We start from the raw sequence: 15,061 nt of genomic DNA, 5'->3' as shown, positions 1-15,061 counted from the left end.
GGAGAGAGACAGGATTCAGGCAGGACTCTAGGCCCCAAAAGACATCCTCTTATGCTTCCCTAGGAGACTAAGATTGAAGTGAAGAACTAGCGAATGAACAAAGTGCAGCCATCACCTTCTTAGTCATGGAATAAACAAACACATCAAGGGGAAAACTGAAGATAAATTACGTATGACTAAAACTGAAGTTTCATATTGTCTTAATGTCTGTTTCAAAACAATAGGCTTAACAAGTACCTCAAGCTCTCTGACACGATTTACTGAATGATTAAATTCTTCCTTTTTTGAATTAATAGCTGTGAGCTCCTCTTGCAAACGTATAGCTTTTTCTGAAAGAAAGAGCCAACCAATTAACATCATCATGTTTTCCTAGTGAATACAAAATCATTTAATAATTTATGGCTGTAGATCAGTCCTAATGACTATTATTTCACTATCTAAACAGCAGATGTCAGGGTCAAAAGAAAATCAGCAGGCAAGTACGAAGTAAGCCGTTACGCCACAGGTAACGGGACGTTAGCTGTCACGGTCAAATACGCGGCGAACTTCCTCCCGCTACACACACCTTAGCACTTACGCCATCTGCTCAGAGCACAGGGCCCTCAGGCCAACAGGTCTGAATTTCCTTGAAGACAGAGATTGAGTTGTCTGTTGTGATTCTGTAGTTATTATTTTATTATTTTTACTTCATCTAACACAAGTCTATATAGATACCTCATCAAAAAACACTTTGCCGAATCCACGATGGTACGGATACCTAAATGAGCATTTGCCTTCACAGACAGTTGTGAAAGAGCAGGCCCACGTTGGGCGACCTGGCTGGGCGGTATCAAGTACCTAGCCCTGGTGTCCTCCTAAGAGTCCATTTAAAATTGCCACTAAAGGGCGCCTGGGTGGCTCAGTCGTTAAGCGTCTGCCTTCGGCTCAGGTCATGATCCCGGGGTCCTGGGATCGAGTCCCACATCGGGCTCCCTGCTCAGCGGGAAGCCTGCTTCTCGCTCTCCCACTCCCCCTGCTTGTGTTCCTGCTCTCTCTCTCTCTAATAAATAAATAAAATCTTTAAAAAAAAATAATAAAATTGCCACTAAAAGTTTAGCTTGTCATCGACAAGTTCCTAGACATATATTAAAATGTAAAATATCTTAAAAATTGAAAAATTATCCAACTTTCCTAGTTTCCGGCTAATGTATACAAGAATTTAAGAGGTTATAAGTCAAGTGAAAATATCATGAAGCATAAAAATACATTAGAAGTAAAAGAAATAAGGAACTAGATCACAGGGATGGAGAAGTTAAAATTTTCATTAGGAAAAAATGAAGTCTCTCACGGTTAAGAGTGATATTTACAGGATGGCAATAAGTTGCTGCCACCTTCTTGACAATCACATTTATCAAAATACATTGAAATAAAGTTGGATAAAAATCCTGCTGATAAATCACTAACCCTTGTGAATATACAAAAGGTTAAACACTAAGGTTCACAAAAATGTAGTAAGACAGTATTTTTTTTATTTTGTAAAATTAAAACAAAAAACATGTAATTTTTGTAGTAACAAGGATGTGTATGCTATGTCTTTTTTAGAATACAGAATAGGCCCAACTAGGAAGCTAACAGCCTACATCAGTGCTGAAAAACACAGCTTGCCCCCAGAGTCACCTTTATTCTTCCTTTCATCTTCAATCAGCCTGCTCGTTCTGGTGATATAGTCATCCTTTAGTTCAAGTTGATACCTGCCAATCAGAAGAACCAAAAATGAGCTCCTTGTCACTTTCCTGGACGGACTACCATCAATACACGAACTTATCTGTGGCGCCAGGGCATCTAAGGGCACCAAACGTGACAACACGTAAACCTCAGGCTCTCTCAAGACAAAAGCCAGGGACATGAATTCTGAACATAAAAGGTCCATAAAACCCTGCTGTGATCCTGTCAATTCGGTCCCAAAACTCAATCACACAAGATCAAGGGTCCTCTTGTTGTGTTGTGAGGTTACAGAGAGCAATTATTTCTCAGTTGGTCTCGACTGACACAAGGTAGTAGATTAAGGCCAACTTACAGTGTGCGTGACAGACACATGATAACCAAGTCAGTCACTTGCACATGATAACCAAGTCAGTCACTTGCAATTCACCTATCCGTCTCCCCTCCCTAAGATAAGAACTTTTGCCCTTAAAGGCTGAGCACGGCATTGAGAGCCAACTGCCACGAGCTTTAGACCTGAATTAGCAATACCCAAAGGCACATCTCTCGGCGCTTCAGCCATCTCCACCAGCTGTTCCCAGTTGACTTTCTGGTTCAGAGGCCAGAAAAAGGAAGGAGAAGCAATCCTGTGATATCCTCCCAACTTCAACACTTGGCTAAAGACACAGAAGGACCCCCAAAGCTGGACAAATGATACAAAACAGTTCACTATATCCATGGCTAGGCGAAGTTAACAAACTGTGAGGAATAAAGGAAGAAAAACGTTGTGTAACAACTAGGGTTACTTCAGTGTTTGCTAGTATGTTAGAGGAGCAGACATAAAATAGGTAGATCAAATCCATCATTTCGAAACTGATACAATGAAAAGATGCTACCTTTTTTTAACAGAATTCGTTTAAAGAATAACTTCCAGAAACCTTTGTGGGTACTATGTAACGGAATACCAATGACAAATTATGAGCAAGGCAATAAAAATGAGGCCAATGACTAAGACCTGCCCAGAGGAGCTGAGTGGAGTCATCGCTTCACTACACATGCACTTAGTCAGTATTAACTGAGCACTTATTATGTGCCAGATGGCGCACCACGCATGGGAAGGAGTTACCATATGGGCTTAATGCCTTTGCACGAAGAGATTATTCACCGAGATACAAACTCAGGCTATAGAAAAGCCCCAGGGACCACACCTGTCCATATTCTCCTCTCCTATGCTGTGTTTTGCTTCCTATAGCTAATCCTTTTTCTGGATTCGGACTTGGCAGAACCTTGAAGGAATACCAGGCACACGTTCAGTGACGAACCCTGTCACCGGTAAGAAGACCACCGTAGAAACTGTGGCCTATCCCCATCTTCATGCCAGTATGAGGAGAGAACGGAGGAAAGTGGTTGTACTTCTGACTTTTCAGCTGCTCAGCTGTGCAAACTGAGCAAGTCCTAAGGTGCCCTAAAAACTGAAGCAAACCATAAGCTCTCATTGTCAGAGAAGCTACGAGTAAGAATGAGCAGAGGATGCTATTCTCTGCATCTTTTTAAACCCATCTTAAATATTCATGGAAAGGCTTGACTACCAATGAAAACCTGTATTTTTTTAAACACCAAATTTTGCCATAAACTGTCTTATCTCCCAAAAAAAACCCCAAAAAACAAAAAACTGTCCGTCTTATCTATTTCATCAGTGTTGCTATGCTTCTAGCAACTTAATGAAACACGGGATTCCTTTAGCAATGCCACGCAATTACTTGAGAAGTTCATTCTTGAGCTTCTGGTCATAGCTCTCCTCAATGCTCTTTATATTCAGTTCCCGCTTCCTAAGTGTGTCAGTTATGCTTTTATTTTTTTCCTCTTGCAGCCTCTGAGTCCTGAAATTAGCAAAAATAGAGAAAGCAAATAAGAAAACCACAACATCTGAAGTAACAAATTTAGGGGGGAAAAAACAGCCTGTGTTTTAGTTCCTCCATCTATTTTATGACCTCACTTAGTTCATCAACTAGCAGATGGAATTATCCGGTGGCACCTGGCTAAGGGGAGTGTGAATGTACCAAGACCAAAGTGGTCTCTTACAGAAGAGGATCCACACTCAAAAAAGGGTTACAGGGGATCAATGGCTATCATCAATTTAGGGATGAAAAAGTGATGTTTTTAGTTACAAAGCTACAAACCAAATTCTAGTGTACTTAAATGCTTGTATCGTCTAGAGTATTACCTTCTAATTGTGAGGCTTAACTGATGAGCCCATAAGAATTATAGGTAGAAGATTCATTTTTGGCATTTAATAATCCATCGAATGAATGTTGAAAAGAGTGACGAGAGAGAGCAAACGATAGATGGGTCCTTCAGAACCTCCAAATCCGGAGAATGGAGTGCTTTTCATGGAGAGACCCCCCAGTCACCCACAAAACCAATTCTGGAGCCGGGAGTCAGGTTCACAAGTACTTAGACCAAACCACAGTGAGGAGTGCTATGAACACGGTTTCAAGCAAAGGATAAACGCTTTGTGTTAGAGCTCCCTCTGCTGGCTAATCTGTAAAGCAAAGGAGCATTAAATCCATTTATTTTAGTTTAATATGCTTAGACGGGAGGAGTCCGGGACGTGGAGGTAAGGAAGTGATTATATAATCATGATTATGTAACTGAGAATCTGCCCAAATTTTGCCCCTTTACTTTTCTCTATCAATGTGCCACTTTAGTATCGCCAAAAGGAGAGTAAGGTAGGCAGAGAGAAGAAATCAAATGAATAGAGCCTACAAAAATGAAAAAACAACATTAATGAAGATGGAGACAAACTCTTAAATAAAATCGGATTCCTGGAGTATCTATGAATGTCAAGATCCCAAATGGGAAAGAAAGCTTATTCCACCAACTACAGACTGGTGAGCTTGGTATTAATCCCAGGTAAGATTTGAAGGCTGATACATCTGTGAGCACTTAGAAAAAGTAACACACACACCAAGAGAAATAGTTTCACCCAGTACAAGTCAAGTCAGAGCCACCATATTCTTTTTTTTTTTTTTTTTTTTTTTTTACAGTAGAGCAAGTAAACATAGAAGGTCTGGGTATCTGGAGTTCAGCTGCTACGTGCATGTGAAACTATTAGATCTGAACAGAACGTAAATGAGAAACACAGGATTTGTCAAAGCATTATTAGCTTCTTCAAATCACGTATCTGGTCTTACTATAGCCCAATGATGGTGTCTCATTCTGCTTTTCACCCTAATGTCTAATATTTCATAAACAAAACCCCAGTCTTTGTTTCTCTTAATCTGTGCCTTTTAAAACCAGGTGTTGTCACTTTAACAATTAAAAACTCTACTTGGCAATTAGCATCAGACTATTAAGACACCTATTTAGTTCTTTTAAATCTCATTCATTCTGAATATCCGAAACGAATACACATTACTCACAATTCAAAAGCTTCGATCCGTTGCTTCAGGTCGGCTTCTCTGCCTCTTAGCAAATCTATATCTTTTAGTAGAAGCTGCCTCTGAGCATAAATTTCTTTGGTTTCCATCTGTGTATGAAAGCTTTAATTTTTAGTAAGCAAGCTAAAGAAAATAAAACAGATCTGAACATCCTACTTCCTAAATTCCAGAAAACAAACTCCAGACACTTAGGGTTACAATTTCCCTTTCTCTTAAGAGGTTTCAATTCGAGGTATGCTTTTTGCCTAATTCCTTACCCAGACACATGTTCCCTCCTTCAATGACTGTGAAACTCCATTATCCTGTATTCCTAACATCCCTGGTCTATTTATTCTACGTAACACCTCTCGGACGCTTAAAATTTGGGTAAGTGCTTCAGCAAGAAAAAAATGACAAAATGGGTGTTTAGCAATAAAACATCAAAAGAATAGAATTCCCCTGCTTCTGTTGCTCTCGGAAAGTTTCAGTTCCCGTTCTGACTCAGCAGCAGCAAGCCGAAGGAACGGGCCACACCTCCATTTGTGTGTCTGCCGAGCAAGGCTTCGTGGAACACGTAGGATGCAGATACAGGTCCCACCTTTACAAAATGTGCAGTTCAGTCAGGGAGAGAGAAATGATCAGACTATGATGTGAGGATTTTATAACCAAAATACAGAAAGACTCCGTGGCAGGAGCGACAGGCGAATCAGTCGGTCAGTAGGAGTCCAGGGAAGGCATCACAAGGAGGTGACATTCCAGCTGGATTTCGAAGGCCAAGAGGGTTTCATCAGGGATGGAAGGAGAAGGGCATTCCAGGTGGTGGAAGAAAGACACGATGCTTTGCATGAGGAGGGCCTTCTTGTCCAGAGCCTTCAGAGAATCAGTTAACTAAATGAGTATTCTGGTCTGGTAACTGATCGGTCTGAACTAGTCAGTCACTGGTCTTGAGGATGCAGTTGTTCATCTAAACATAATCCAATCATCTCAAAGACAGTGCTTCCCACATTTATTTTTATAGGAGCCCAATCACCAGAAATGGTCAACAAAACCGTACAGGGGACGCAATCAGCATGAAACAACTGGGTCTGACTGAGAAGCCCCGAGCAAGAGCTCCCGACAGCAGCAGCTCCGGCCGGACACAGGAAACGGTGGTCCCAATCCAGGCCGGTCAAAGATAGCCCCTTGGGAAAGGAACCGGATTCTCCTACAAGAGTGGACCCCACGCCTCCTGCCACGCCTCAACCTTTCTGCCTCCTGTCCAGTCACTCTCCATGAGAGATCAGATGGCCACCTGACGGACTTCTGCAGGCCTGGACTCCGCTACTCCGGGGACCTTGATCTTCGATCCAATGGCAGCACACTGCGTTTTGTTGCCAGTCTTCATGTGACAACTCCGCCTGCAACCCTATCCCTCTTGGCCCATGCTTACCCTTCCACCTGTCGGTAGCCCCAGACCTAGTCCTTAAGGTCTCGGACTCTGCCACATGGCCTTCCCTTCTCCCCTGGGCTAGTAGCCACCCATCTTGCCCTCTGGCTTCCTTCACCACCCCACCGAGCCCCAGTGTCTTCAATTAAACAGGCTGCTTTTCTCAAGCCAAGTCAGCTCTATAAAGCTCCGCTCCCCAGGCGCCTCTTTCTACCCTGGCTAACCTTACAAAGCCTCCCAAGAACTAGAACAGAGCAATCGCCTACAAGTGCTTGGTTTGGTCTACATCAGTCACAGGCTGCCCGTCTCAGCTGGGCCCCCAACACAGTGCCACCAGTCCTGTCTGCCTCAGAGCGTTGCTCTGCCTCTCCCCCCACGCAACCGTTCCCCAACTGCTGATCCTCTTCTGGAAGCTGCCCCCCTAACCCTCGGATCTGCCCAAGAGGATGGAGCTTATTCAGTGTGAGTTTCTCACAACCCCCACATGGATGTTCGCACTCATAGTTCTTTCCTTCCAGCCGTTTCAGAGGAACGAAGCCTGCATATCGTTTTCAAGGCCGATCCTTCCACTTGTGCTCTTGACCCCAGTCCCTAGTACTCCTGTAGGGCTCTGTCTTGTCTAACCGACTGTCCCAACCCAGTCTCAGACCTTGAGCCAATCTACTAAGAGCTGCAGGAAACAGACACCCAGTAAATAATTGTAAAATGTTACCTCTTGGTGCTTTTGAATTCTCTCAAGAGCCATCTTTTCCCGAGAAATGAGGGCTTCAGATTTTGCTTGACAAGCTCGCTCCAATTCGTTCCGGAACTCAGCTAACTCCTTCTCAGCCTTTCTTTTCTCTTCCATTTTAACTTCTGCTATTTTGGTATCTTTAAAATATTTCAACTGCCAATTGATTACAAATAACTATAAATACCAGTAACTATACTAAAGAAATAACTTCTCTCTTGATGGCTAGGTTTAACACTAATGCTCTACTTAAATATATTTAGTTTAACTCATCTTTAGTTTCATCTCATTCACTGTACCTGTAGCATTCATTCAAAAGGCACAAAAAATGACATCAATTAGAAAGAAAAATCACATGTGCAATAGTTTATCACATTCATTAATAAAGATTCTCCATTTTTCCCCTTATACCTAACATTAAGGCATCAAAAGATAAGCACCAATATCACTCTTGCTAACAGCAACAAGATACAACTTACCTTTTGACACATTTCTGCCTGAAGCTGCTGTTCTATTTCTCTCTTATATTCATTTAACTTTATTTCTAAAGATTCTAACTTGGGACGCTGAGGGTAAGCATCCGCAAACTGATCATCAATTAGCTGAAGCTTTTCTGCTATTAAAAAAAAAAACAACAACAACACAGGAAGTTAGGACACAGAAATGTGGTCAGGTGAGCAAGAGGCTAGAGCTCTGTTCAAAAGCAAAGAGTATACTTAGGGGAAAGTGTAGGGATCTCTGCAATTGACTCTGAAACATCAAAAAATTAAGACGGATAAATGGATGGGACAGACAAGTGCTCGAGCAAGTATCACACAAATTTGCTGGGAGCATCTAGGTATACAACTGTTCAGTGTACAACTGTTTCAACCTTTTTGTACGTTAGAAAATTTTCATCCTCAAATGTCAGGGGCAAAGAAAGCAAAGCGTACAATAGAAGTGAAAAAACACTGGCATCTCTTTCTAGTCCCTAGATGCCAAGGCAGAACGAAGTGGACTTTGGTTAAAGGTGACTCACACGTTCAAAACACTGACTTTAAAATAAACCAAAGATCAAGTATTTCAACTCTTCTGCTTTACAGAGAAGGAAAGTGGCCCCTACAGTTTGAGTGAGTCCTCGAGGGCTAAGCAACTATGTAATGGTGTAACTGGGACTGAGACCAGGTCCACTATCTCGCATTCTAGCGCTGTTTCCAGTAGACCCACAGCCCTCAAACCAACTGTGGATCAGAATCAACCATGCAGCAACATGCAAATGTGTACCTAGAGGACAATCTCAGCCATGGAGAACACCAACACCCACCAAAGAGAATGCACATGAAAAAAGGCTGGCAGAAGTACTGGCAGTGTTCATCTCTTTAGAAAATTTTAGACCGGGCGCCTGGGTGGCTCAGTCGGTTGAGCGACTGCCTTCAGCTCGGGTCGTGATCCCAGGGTCCTGGGATCGAGTCCCACATTGGGCTCCCTGCTCCGCGGGGAGCCTGCTTCTCCCTCTCCCACTCCCCCTGCTTGTGTTCCCTCTCTCACTGTGTCTCTGTCAAATAAATAAATAAAATCTTTAAAAAAAAATTTTAGACATATTTTCCATTCACTTTTCTGTATTTTCCAAATGCTCTGTAATTGTGCTGTTCAATACAGGACTCTCTAGCCGCATGCGGCCACTGAATAGATGAAATGTGATCATCTGAATTGACATGTGCTCTAAGTGTAAAAGACACACCAGATTTCAAGGACTGAACACAGAAATTTTATCTAAAATAATCTCATTAATGTTTTTTATACTGATTACATGTTGGAATATTTTGGTCATATTGGGTTAAATAAAATATATTAAAACAAATTCACCTGTGGGTTTTTTGTTTTTTTGTTTTTTACTATGGCCACTAGGCAATTAAAAAATACATATGTGGTGCATATTATTGGACAGCACTGTTCTAGAATAAGCATGTACCATGTTCCCAATGGAATAAAACCTATGCCGAAATAAATTAAAGGCCTAGTTATACAGTGTAGCTTTTACCAATTATAGGCTCATCTTCTTCAAGGTTAAAAGCACCATTACTCCTTAAGACTCCGGAAGGGCCACGAAATCGATTAATCACATAATTTTAGAAAACTTGGACTCTACTATCAGTTCTGCCCCAGAATGTTTCCAAGTTGCTCTTCCTCTGGGGACCCCCATTTCCTCAACTATAAACTGAAGTGATACACCACTGACTTGTCTAGTTCTCTGCAATGCAACTCATCTAGGATTTTCTCACTTAGTGGCTGTAAAATAAAGTTAGATGAGACATAGGGAAGAACCTGCCAGTTAAGAGAGGTTGAATGCAACACGCAAGGAAGAACGTGGGCCTTTGGATCCCCCCAAGATTTGGAAAGTGCAGCCTTAGCCGTCACGAAGGGAGGGAGCAGTACTGGAGAGCAGTTCTGGTCCCTTCCCACAATGATTCCAGAGGAAATGAGCACCTCCGCCACCTGCAGGTTGCATCCTCCCAGTCAAGAACAAGCATGTAATATAGTAAATCAGGTCATTTCTGTCATTTGAAAACAGAACAATTAAAATTCTGAAAGAAGGCTACAGTTACCAAGAGAGTCTTTGCTAGGAAATGTTGAATTTGTCTGAGTTTCCATATCATGGCTCACTTTGGACTGATGATATTCTGCCAATTCTCTTAAAAACTGCATGAGAAAACCTAAAAGACACAAAGTGTATAATACAGTTTCACTGCACAAATTTCTTTCATTTAACCATTGCTCAGTCACTGTTTATATAATCTTGGTTTTAAAACATTATCCTTTTTTACATTCTAGATCTTTTAAGAATAATTTCTAAGGAAAGGCCTTTGCAAACATGACGCAAAACGTAGAAGCAATAAGGATAAATATTTATCACTCTAACAATATAAAAATCAGAAACCTATATGGCATGAAATGAAGTCAAAAGACAAGTGATACACTGGAAAAAAATATTTGCAGTAATATGGAAACAGAGGACTAATTTTCATAATATCAAAGAGCTCTTACAATTCAGGAAGAAAAAAAATGGAAAAATGGAACAAGACACGGACAAAATTTACACAAAAAAAGTTTAACTGTCAAACGTGAACAAAAGTATAAACAAATGCAAAATAATACAACAGAGAGACTATATTTTTCCAGTAAGATTGCTAAGATTAAAAACACAGGCATATGGGACTTCTGGGAAGATGGCAGAATAGTTAGATTCTAAACTTACCTCCTCCCATGGACATACCTAGGTAACAGCCACAGCAGAGCAACTAACCCAGAAAACAAACCCAAAGACTGGCAGAACAGACATCCCACAGTTAATCGCAGAGGGGAGGCCACACTGAAAAGGGCAGGAGGGGCAGAGACACAGCTGGGAACCAAACTAACCACCAATTGGAGGGACACCACAAGCACGGAGAAGGGAGAAGAGCAGACCCCAGCCACACCAGGCACCCCAGACAGGGGTGACCTGCACTGAAAAGATGAGTCCCCATATCATTTGGCTTTAAAAACCAGTGGGGCTTAACTTTGTGAGTTTTTACAGTCAGCAGGGCTTCCGTCCAGGTACCTTAATAATCAGCGAGCTTAGCTCTGGGAGAGCTGGAGGGCAACAGTAAACGGAGTGTCCACTCTTAAAGAGCCAGCATAACAAACAACCCCACATAGAAACAGCACAGAAGCAGCAGTTTGAAAAGCTCCTGGGGTATACCTGGAAGGAGATTCATTTACTAATCTTCGAACCTGTGCTATGGGCAGAGATCTTCAGGAGACATCTCCAAAAACAAAAGAGCTGTCAGGAGCCATTTCTCCCCACACCCCCAAGTCTAGATAGCCAGACACTTCTGGGAACAGCATGAACACCCCCCCGCCCACCTACCTACCTTACTACCACCACCCAGCTCCCGTGTTCTCCTGCGGATCTACCCCATCCAATGCCCAAGTGGCAGGAGTCCCTCCAAAGCACCTCCTGCCACGATACACCCCATAAGCCACCACTACAGAGTGACTCCTGCCCTGGAGATAGGAGAGGATAACCACACACATCAGCTCAACTACAGCCCCAGCAAATAGACTCAGGGCAGACATCTGCTCTGCCAGCCCTACCCACCACCCACCTCTCAGCCACAGGAAACAGGCTAAGAGCAGGGATCTGGTCTGACTGCTGACACCACCCAACTACAATCCCATGGCAACTCCAGACTGGCCCTTTAACAGCTAAATAAAATGGAGAAAAGCAATATGCCTGATAAAGAATTCAAAGTAATGGGGACACCTGTGTGGCTCAGTTGGTTAAGTGTCTGACTCCTGATCTCAGCTCAGGTCTTGATCTCAGGGACGTGAGTTGAGGCCCTGCGTTGGGGTCCATCCATGCTGGGCATGGAGCCTACTTTAAAATAAATAAATAAAGATACTTGATGGACTTGAGAAGAGTGGAGGATCTCAGTGAGACCATCATCAAAGAGAAAGAAAATATAAAAAAGAACCAATCACAGATGAAAGACTCAACAACTGAAATTAAAAATACACTAGAGGGAATCAATAGCAGATTAGAGGAGACAGAAGAACGGATCAGTGAGCTGGAAGCCAGAGTAACGGAAAGTTCCCAAGATGACACCAAAAAAAAAAAGAATAATAAATAATGAGAATAGGTTAAGGGAATTCAGCAACACCATCAAGCATAATAACATTTGCATCATAGGGATCCCAGAAGGAGAAGAGAGAAAAAAGGGGGCAAAAAATTTATTTGAAGACATAATAGCTGAAACATCCTCCATCTGGGGAGGGAAACAGAAATCCAGATCCAGGAGGCACAGAGAGACCCCAACAAAATCAACCTAAGGGGGTCCACACCAAAACATGTAATTAAAATGGCAAAAAGTAGTGATAAAGAATTTTAAAGGCAGCAAACAGTTATATACAGTTATATACAAAGGAAACCCCAAAAGGCTATAAGCTGATTTTTCAGAAATTTTGCAGGCCACAAGGGCATAGCGACATATATTCAAAGTGGTGAAAGGAAAAAAAAATCTGCAACCAAGCATGCTCTACCCAGCAAGGTTATCATTCAGAATAGAAGTAAAGAGTTTTCCAGACAAAAGTTAAAGGAGTTCATTACCACTAAACCAGCCCTATAAGAAATGTTAATGGGAGTTCTTTGAATTTTAAGAAAAGGCCATAATCAGGAATAAGAAAGTTAGGATATGAAAAAATTTCACAGTTAAATACAAACATAATAAAAGTAGATCAATCACTTATAAAACCAGCATGGAGGTTAAAGTACAAAAGCAGTAAAATCAATTATATCTGTAAAAATCAGTCAAGAGATTCACAAAAGGATGTAAAGTATGACATCATAATACATAAAATGAATGGGGGGAGATGAGTAAAAATTCAGTGCTTTTAGAATGGGTTCAAATTTAAGCAACCATCAACTTAACATACAGATATATGCATGAGATGTTATTATGAGCCTAAATATAACAAATCAAAACCACTGATACACCAAAAATAAGGAGAAAGGAATCTAAGTACATCACTAAGGCCAGCAAACTGTGATCATAGAGAGCAAGAAAAGAAAGGAACAGAGAACATACAACATGTAACAAAATGGCAATAAGTATACACCTATCAATAATTACTTTCAATGTAAATGGACTAAATGCTCCACTCAAAAAACATAGGGTGACTGAATGGACAAAAAAATAAGACCCATCTATGGGGCACCTGAGTGGCTCAGCTGGTTAAGTGTCTGACTTTTGGTTTTGGCTCAGGTCATGATTTCATGCATTATGAGATCGGGCCCCTCACCAGGCTCCTGCTCAACAGGGAGTCTGCTTGAAGAGTCTCTCATTCTGCCCTTCCCTCCATTCATATGTGGCTCTCTCTTGCTCTAAAAAAAAAAACTTTTAAAAAAAAAAAAAAAAAAAAAAAGCAAGACCCATCTATATGCTGCCTAAAGGAGAATCACTTCAGACCTAAATATACATGTAGACTGAAAGTGAAGGGATGAAAAAACATTTATCTGGCAAATGGTGGAGCATGCAACTCTTGATCTCTGGGTTGTGAGTTCAAGCTCCACACTGGGTGTAGAGATTATTTAAAAATAAAATCTTAAAAAAAAAAAAACAATGTAAATACTTATGTACCCAACACAGGAGCACCCAAATATATAAAACAGCTAATAACAAACATAAAGGAAGTAATTGATAGTAATATAATAATAGTAAGGGAGTATAACACTCCACTTACATCGACAGACAGATCATCCAGACAGAAAATCAATAAGGAAATAGTGGCTTTGAAGGACATGCTGGACCAGATGGGGCTAACAGATATATTCAGAAGGTTCCATCTTAAAACAGCAGAATACACATTCTTTTCAAGTGTACATTAAACATTCTCCAAAACAGATCACATTAGGCCACAAAACAAGTCTCAAATTCAACAAGATTGAAGTCATATCATGTATCTTTTCCAACCACAACAGTATGCAACTAGAAATCAACCATAAGAAAAAAATCTGTAAAGTACAAATACATGGAGAAACAAAGGAAAAAGAGACAAACAGACTCTTAAATACATAGAACTGATAGTTGCCAGAGGGGAGGTGGGTGGGGCGATGAGTGAAATAAAGAGGATTAAGAGTATACTTGTTACGATTAGTACTGAGAAATATATAGAATTGTTGAATCATTTTATTGTACACCTGAAACTAATATAACTCTATTATACTTGAATAAAAAATAACCATATACTCACACAATGGAATGCATAGCAATTAATATGAACAAACCAATGCTAAAATAGTATCAGTCAATGTCATAATGCTGAGAGAAAGAAGCCATACTCAAGATATATTGTAGGGGGGCGCCTGGGTGGCTCAGTTGTTAAGTGTCTGCCTTCAGCTCAGGTCATGATCCCAGGGTCCTGGGATCGAACCCCGCATCGGGCTCCCTGCTCAGCGGGGAGTCTGCTTCTCCCTCTGCCCCTAACCCCACTTGTGCTCTCTCTCACTTTCTGTCCCTCTCTCAAATAAATGTTAAAAAAAAAAAAAAAAAAAAAAAAAGATATATTGTAGGATTACATGCATATAAAGTGTAAAAACAGGCATTAATAATCTATGGTGCTAGATATCAGAAGAGCAGTTAAGACTGGGTAATAGGGAAAGCATAGTGATTGGGAAGGATACAAGGGAGGCTTCTGGGATGCTGGTATTGTTCTGTTTCTTGTGGTGGGAGGTATTTCCTGGGTACATTTATTTTTTGATGGTTTCACCAAGCTATATTTATAATTTCTGCATTTTGTATTATTATGCAAGTATTTTGATTGAAAAATAGGTATACATATATATAATGTTCATGACTGCATTGTCCATAATGCTGTTGGATTCATCAGTTATGGCATTAAGTTAATTGGGACACATACATTAAAAAAAAAAAAAAAATACAGGAATACCTTAGTGATCCTGCAATTTCAGTTCCAGACCGGTGCAAAACAGTGAGTATCACAATAAATCAAGTCTAATGAATGTTTCCCAGTACATATAAAAGTAATGTTTCCACTATACTCAAGCCTACTAAGTGTGCAATAACATTCACTATGTCTAAAACAGCAACGTACATATCTTAATTTAAAAATATTGCTAAAAATTGGGGCGCCTGGGTGGCTCAGTCGTTAAGCGTCTGCCTTAGGCTCAGGTCATGATCCCGGGGTCCTGGGATCGAGTCTCAAATCGGGCTCCCTGCTCCGCGGGAAGCCTGCTTCTCCCTCTCCCACTCCCCCTGCTTGTGTTCCTCC

General features: G+C 41.1%; 1 protein-coding gene across 12 annotated transcripts in view; it reads right to left on the bottom strand.

The window, feature by feature from the left end:
- Positions 1-15,061, bottom strand: part of OFD1 (OFD1 centriole and centriolar satellite protein) — a 69,495-nt gene that overhangs the window by 31,893 nt on the left and 22,541 nt on the right. For 11 of the 12 annotated variants that reach the window (XR_004683669.1, XR_004683670.1, XM_035029728.1 and 8 more), the window contains 7 exons: positions 9,841-9,948; positions 7,735-7,871; positions 7,238-7,411; positions 5,103-5,209; positions 3,441-3,560; positions 1,657-1,730; positions 238-329 (listed from right to left, as the gene is read on the bottom strand). Coding sequence is in view for 10 of the 12 variants with exons in the window: in XM_035029728.1 (XP_034885619.1) it covers positions 238-329; positions 1,657-1,730; positions 3,441-3,560; positions 5,103-5,209; positions 7,238-7,411; positions 7,735-7,871; positions 9,841-9,948 (812 nt within the window). In the remaining 2 variants the exon portion in view is untranslated. The remainder of the gene's footprint in view (positions 1-237; positions 330-1,656; positions 1,731-3,440; positions 3,561-5,102; positions 5,210-7,237; positions 7,412-7,734; positions 7,872-9,840; positions 9,949-15,061) is intronic. The other variant, XM_035029730.1, reaches the window with a different exon arrangement.

The sequence above is a fragment of the Mirounga leonina genome, unplaced genomic scaffold, assembly GCF_011800145.1.
Source record: "Mirounga leonina isolate KUSES-001 unplaced genomic scaffold, KU_Mleo_1.0 Mir_276, whole genome shotgun sequence".
Lineage (NCBI taxonomy): Eukaryota > Metazoa > Chordata > Mammalia > Carnivora > Phocidae > Mirounga > Mirounga leonina.
The sequence above is the reverse complement of the archived record's forward strand: the minus strand, read 5'-3'. Positions and strand labels throughout refer to the sequence as shown.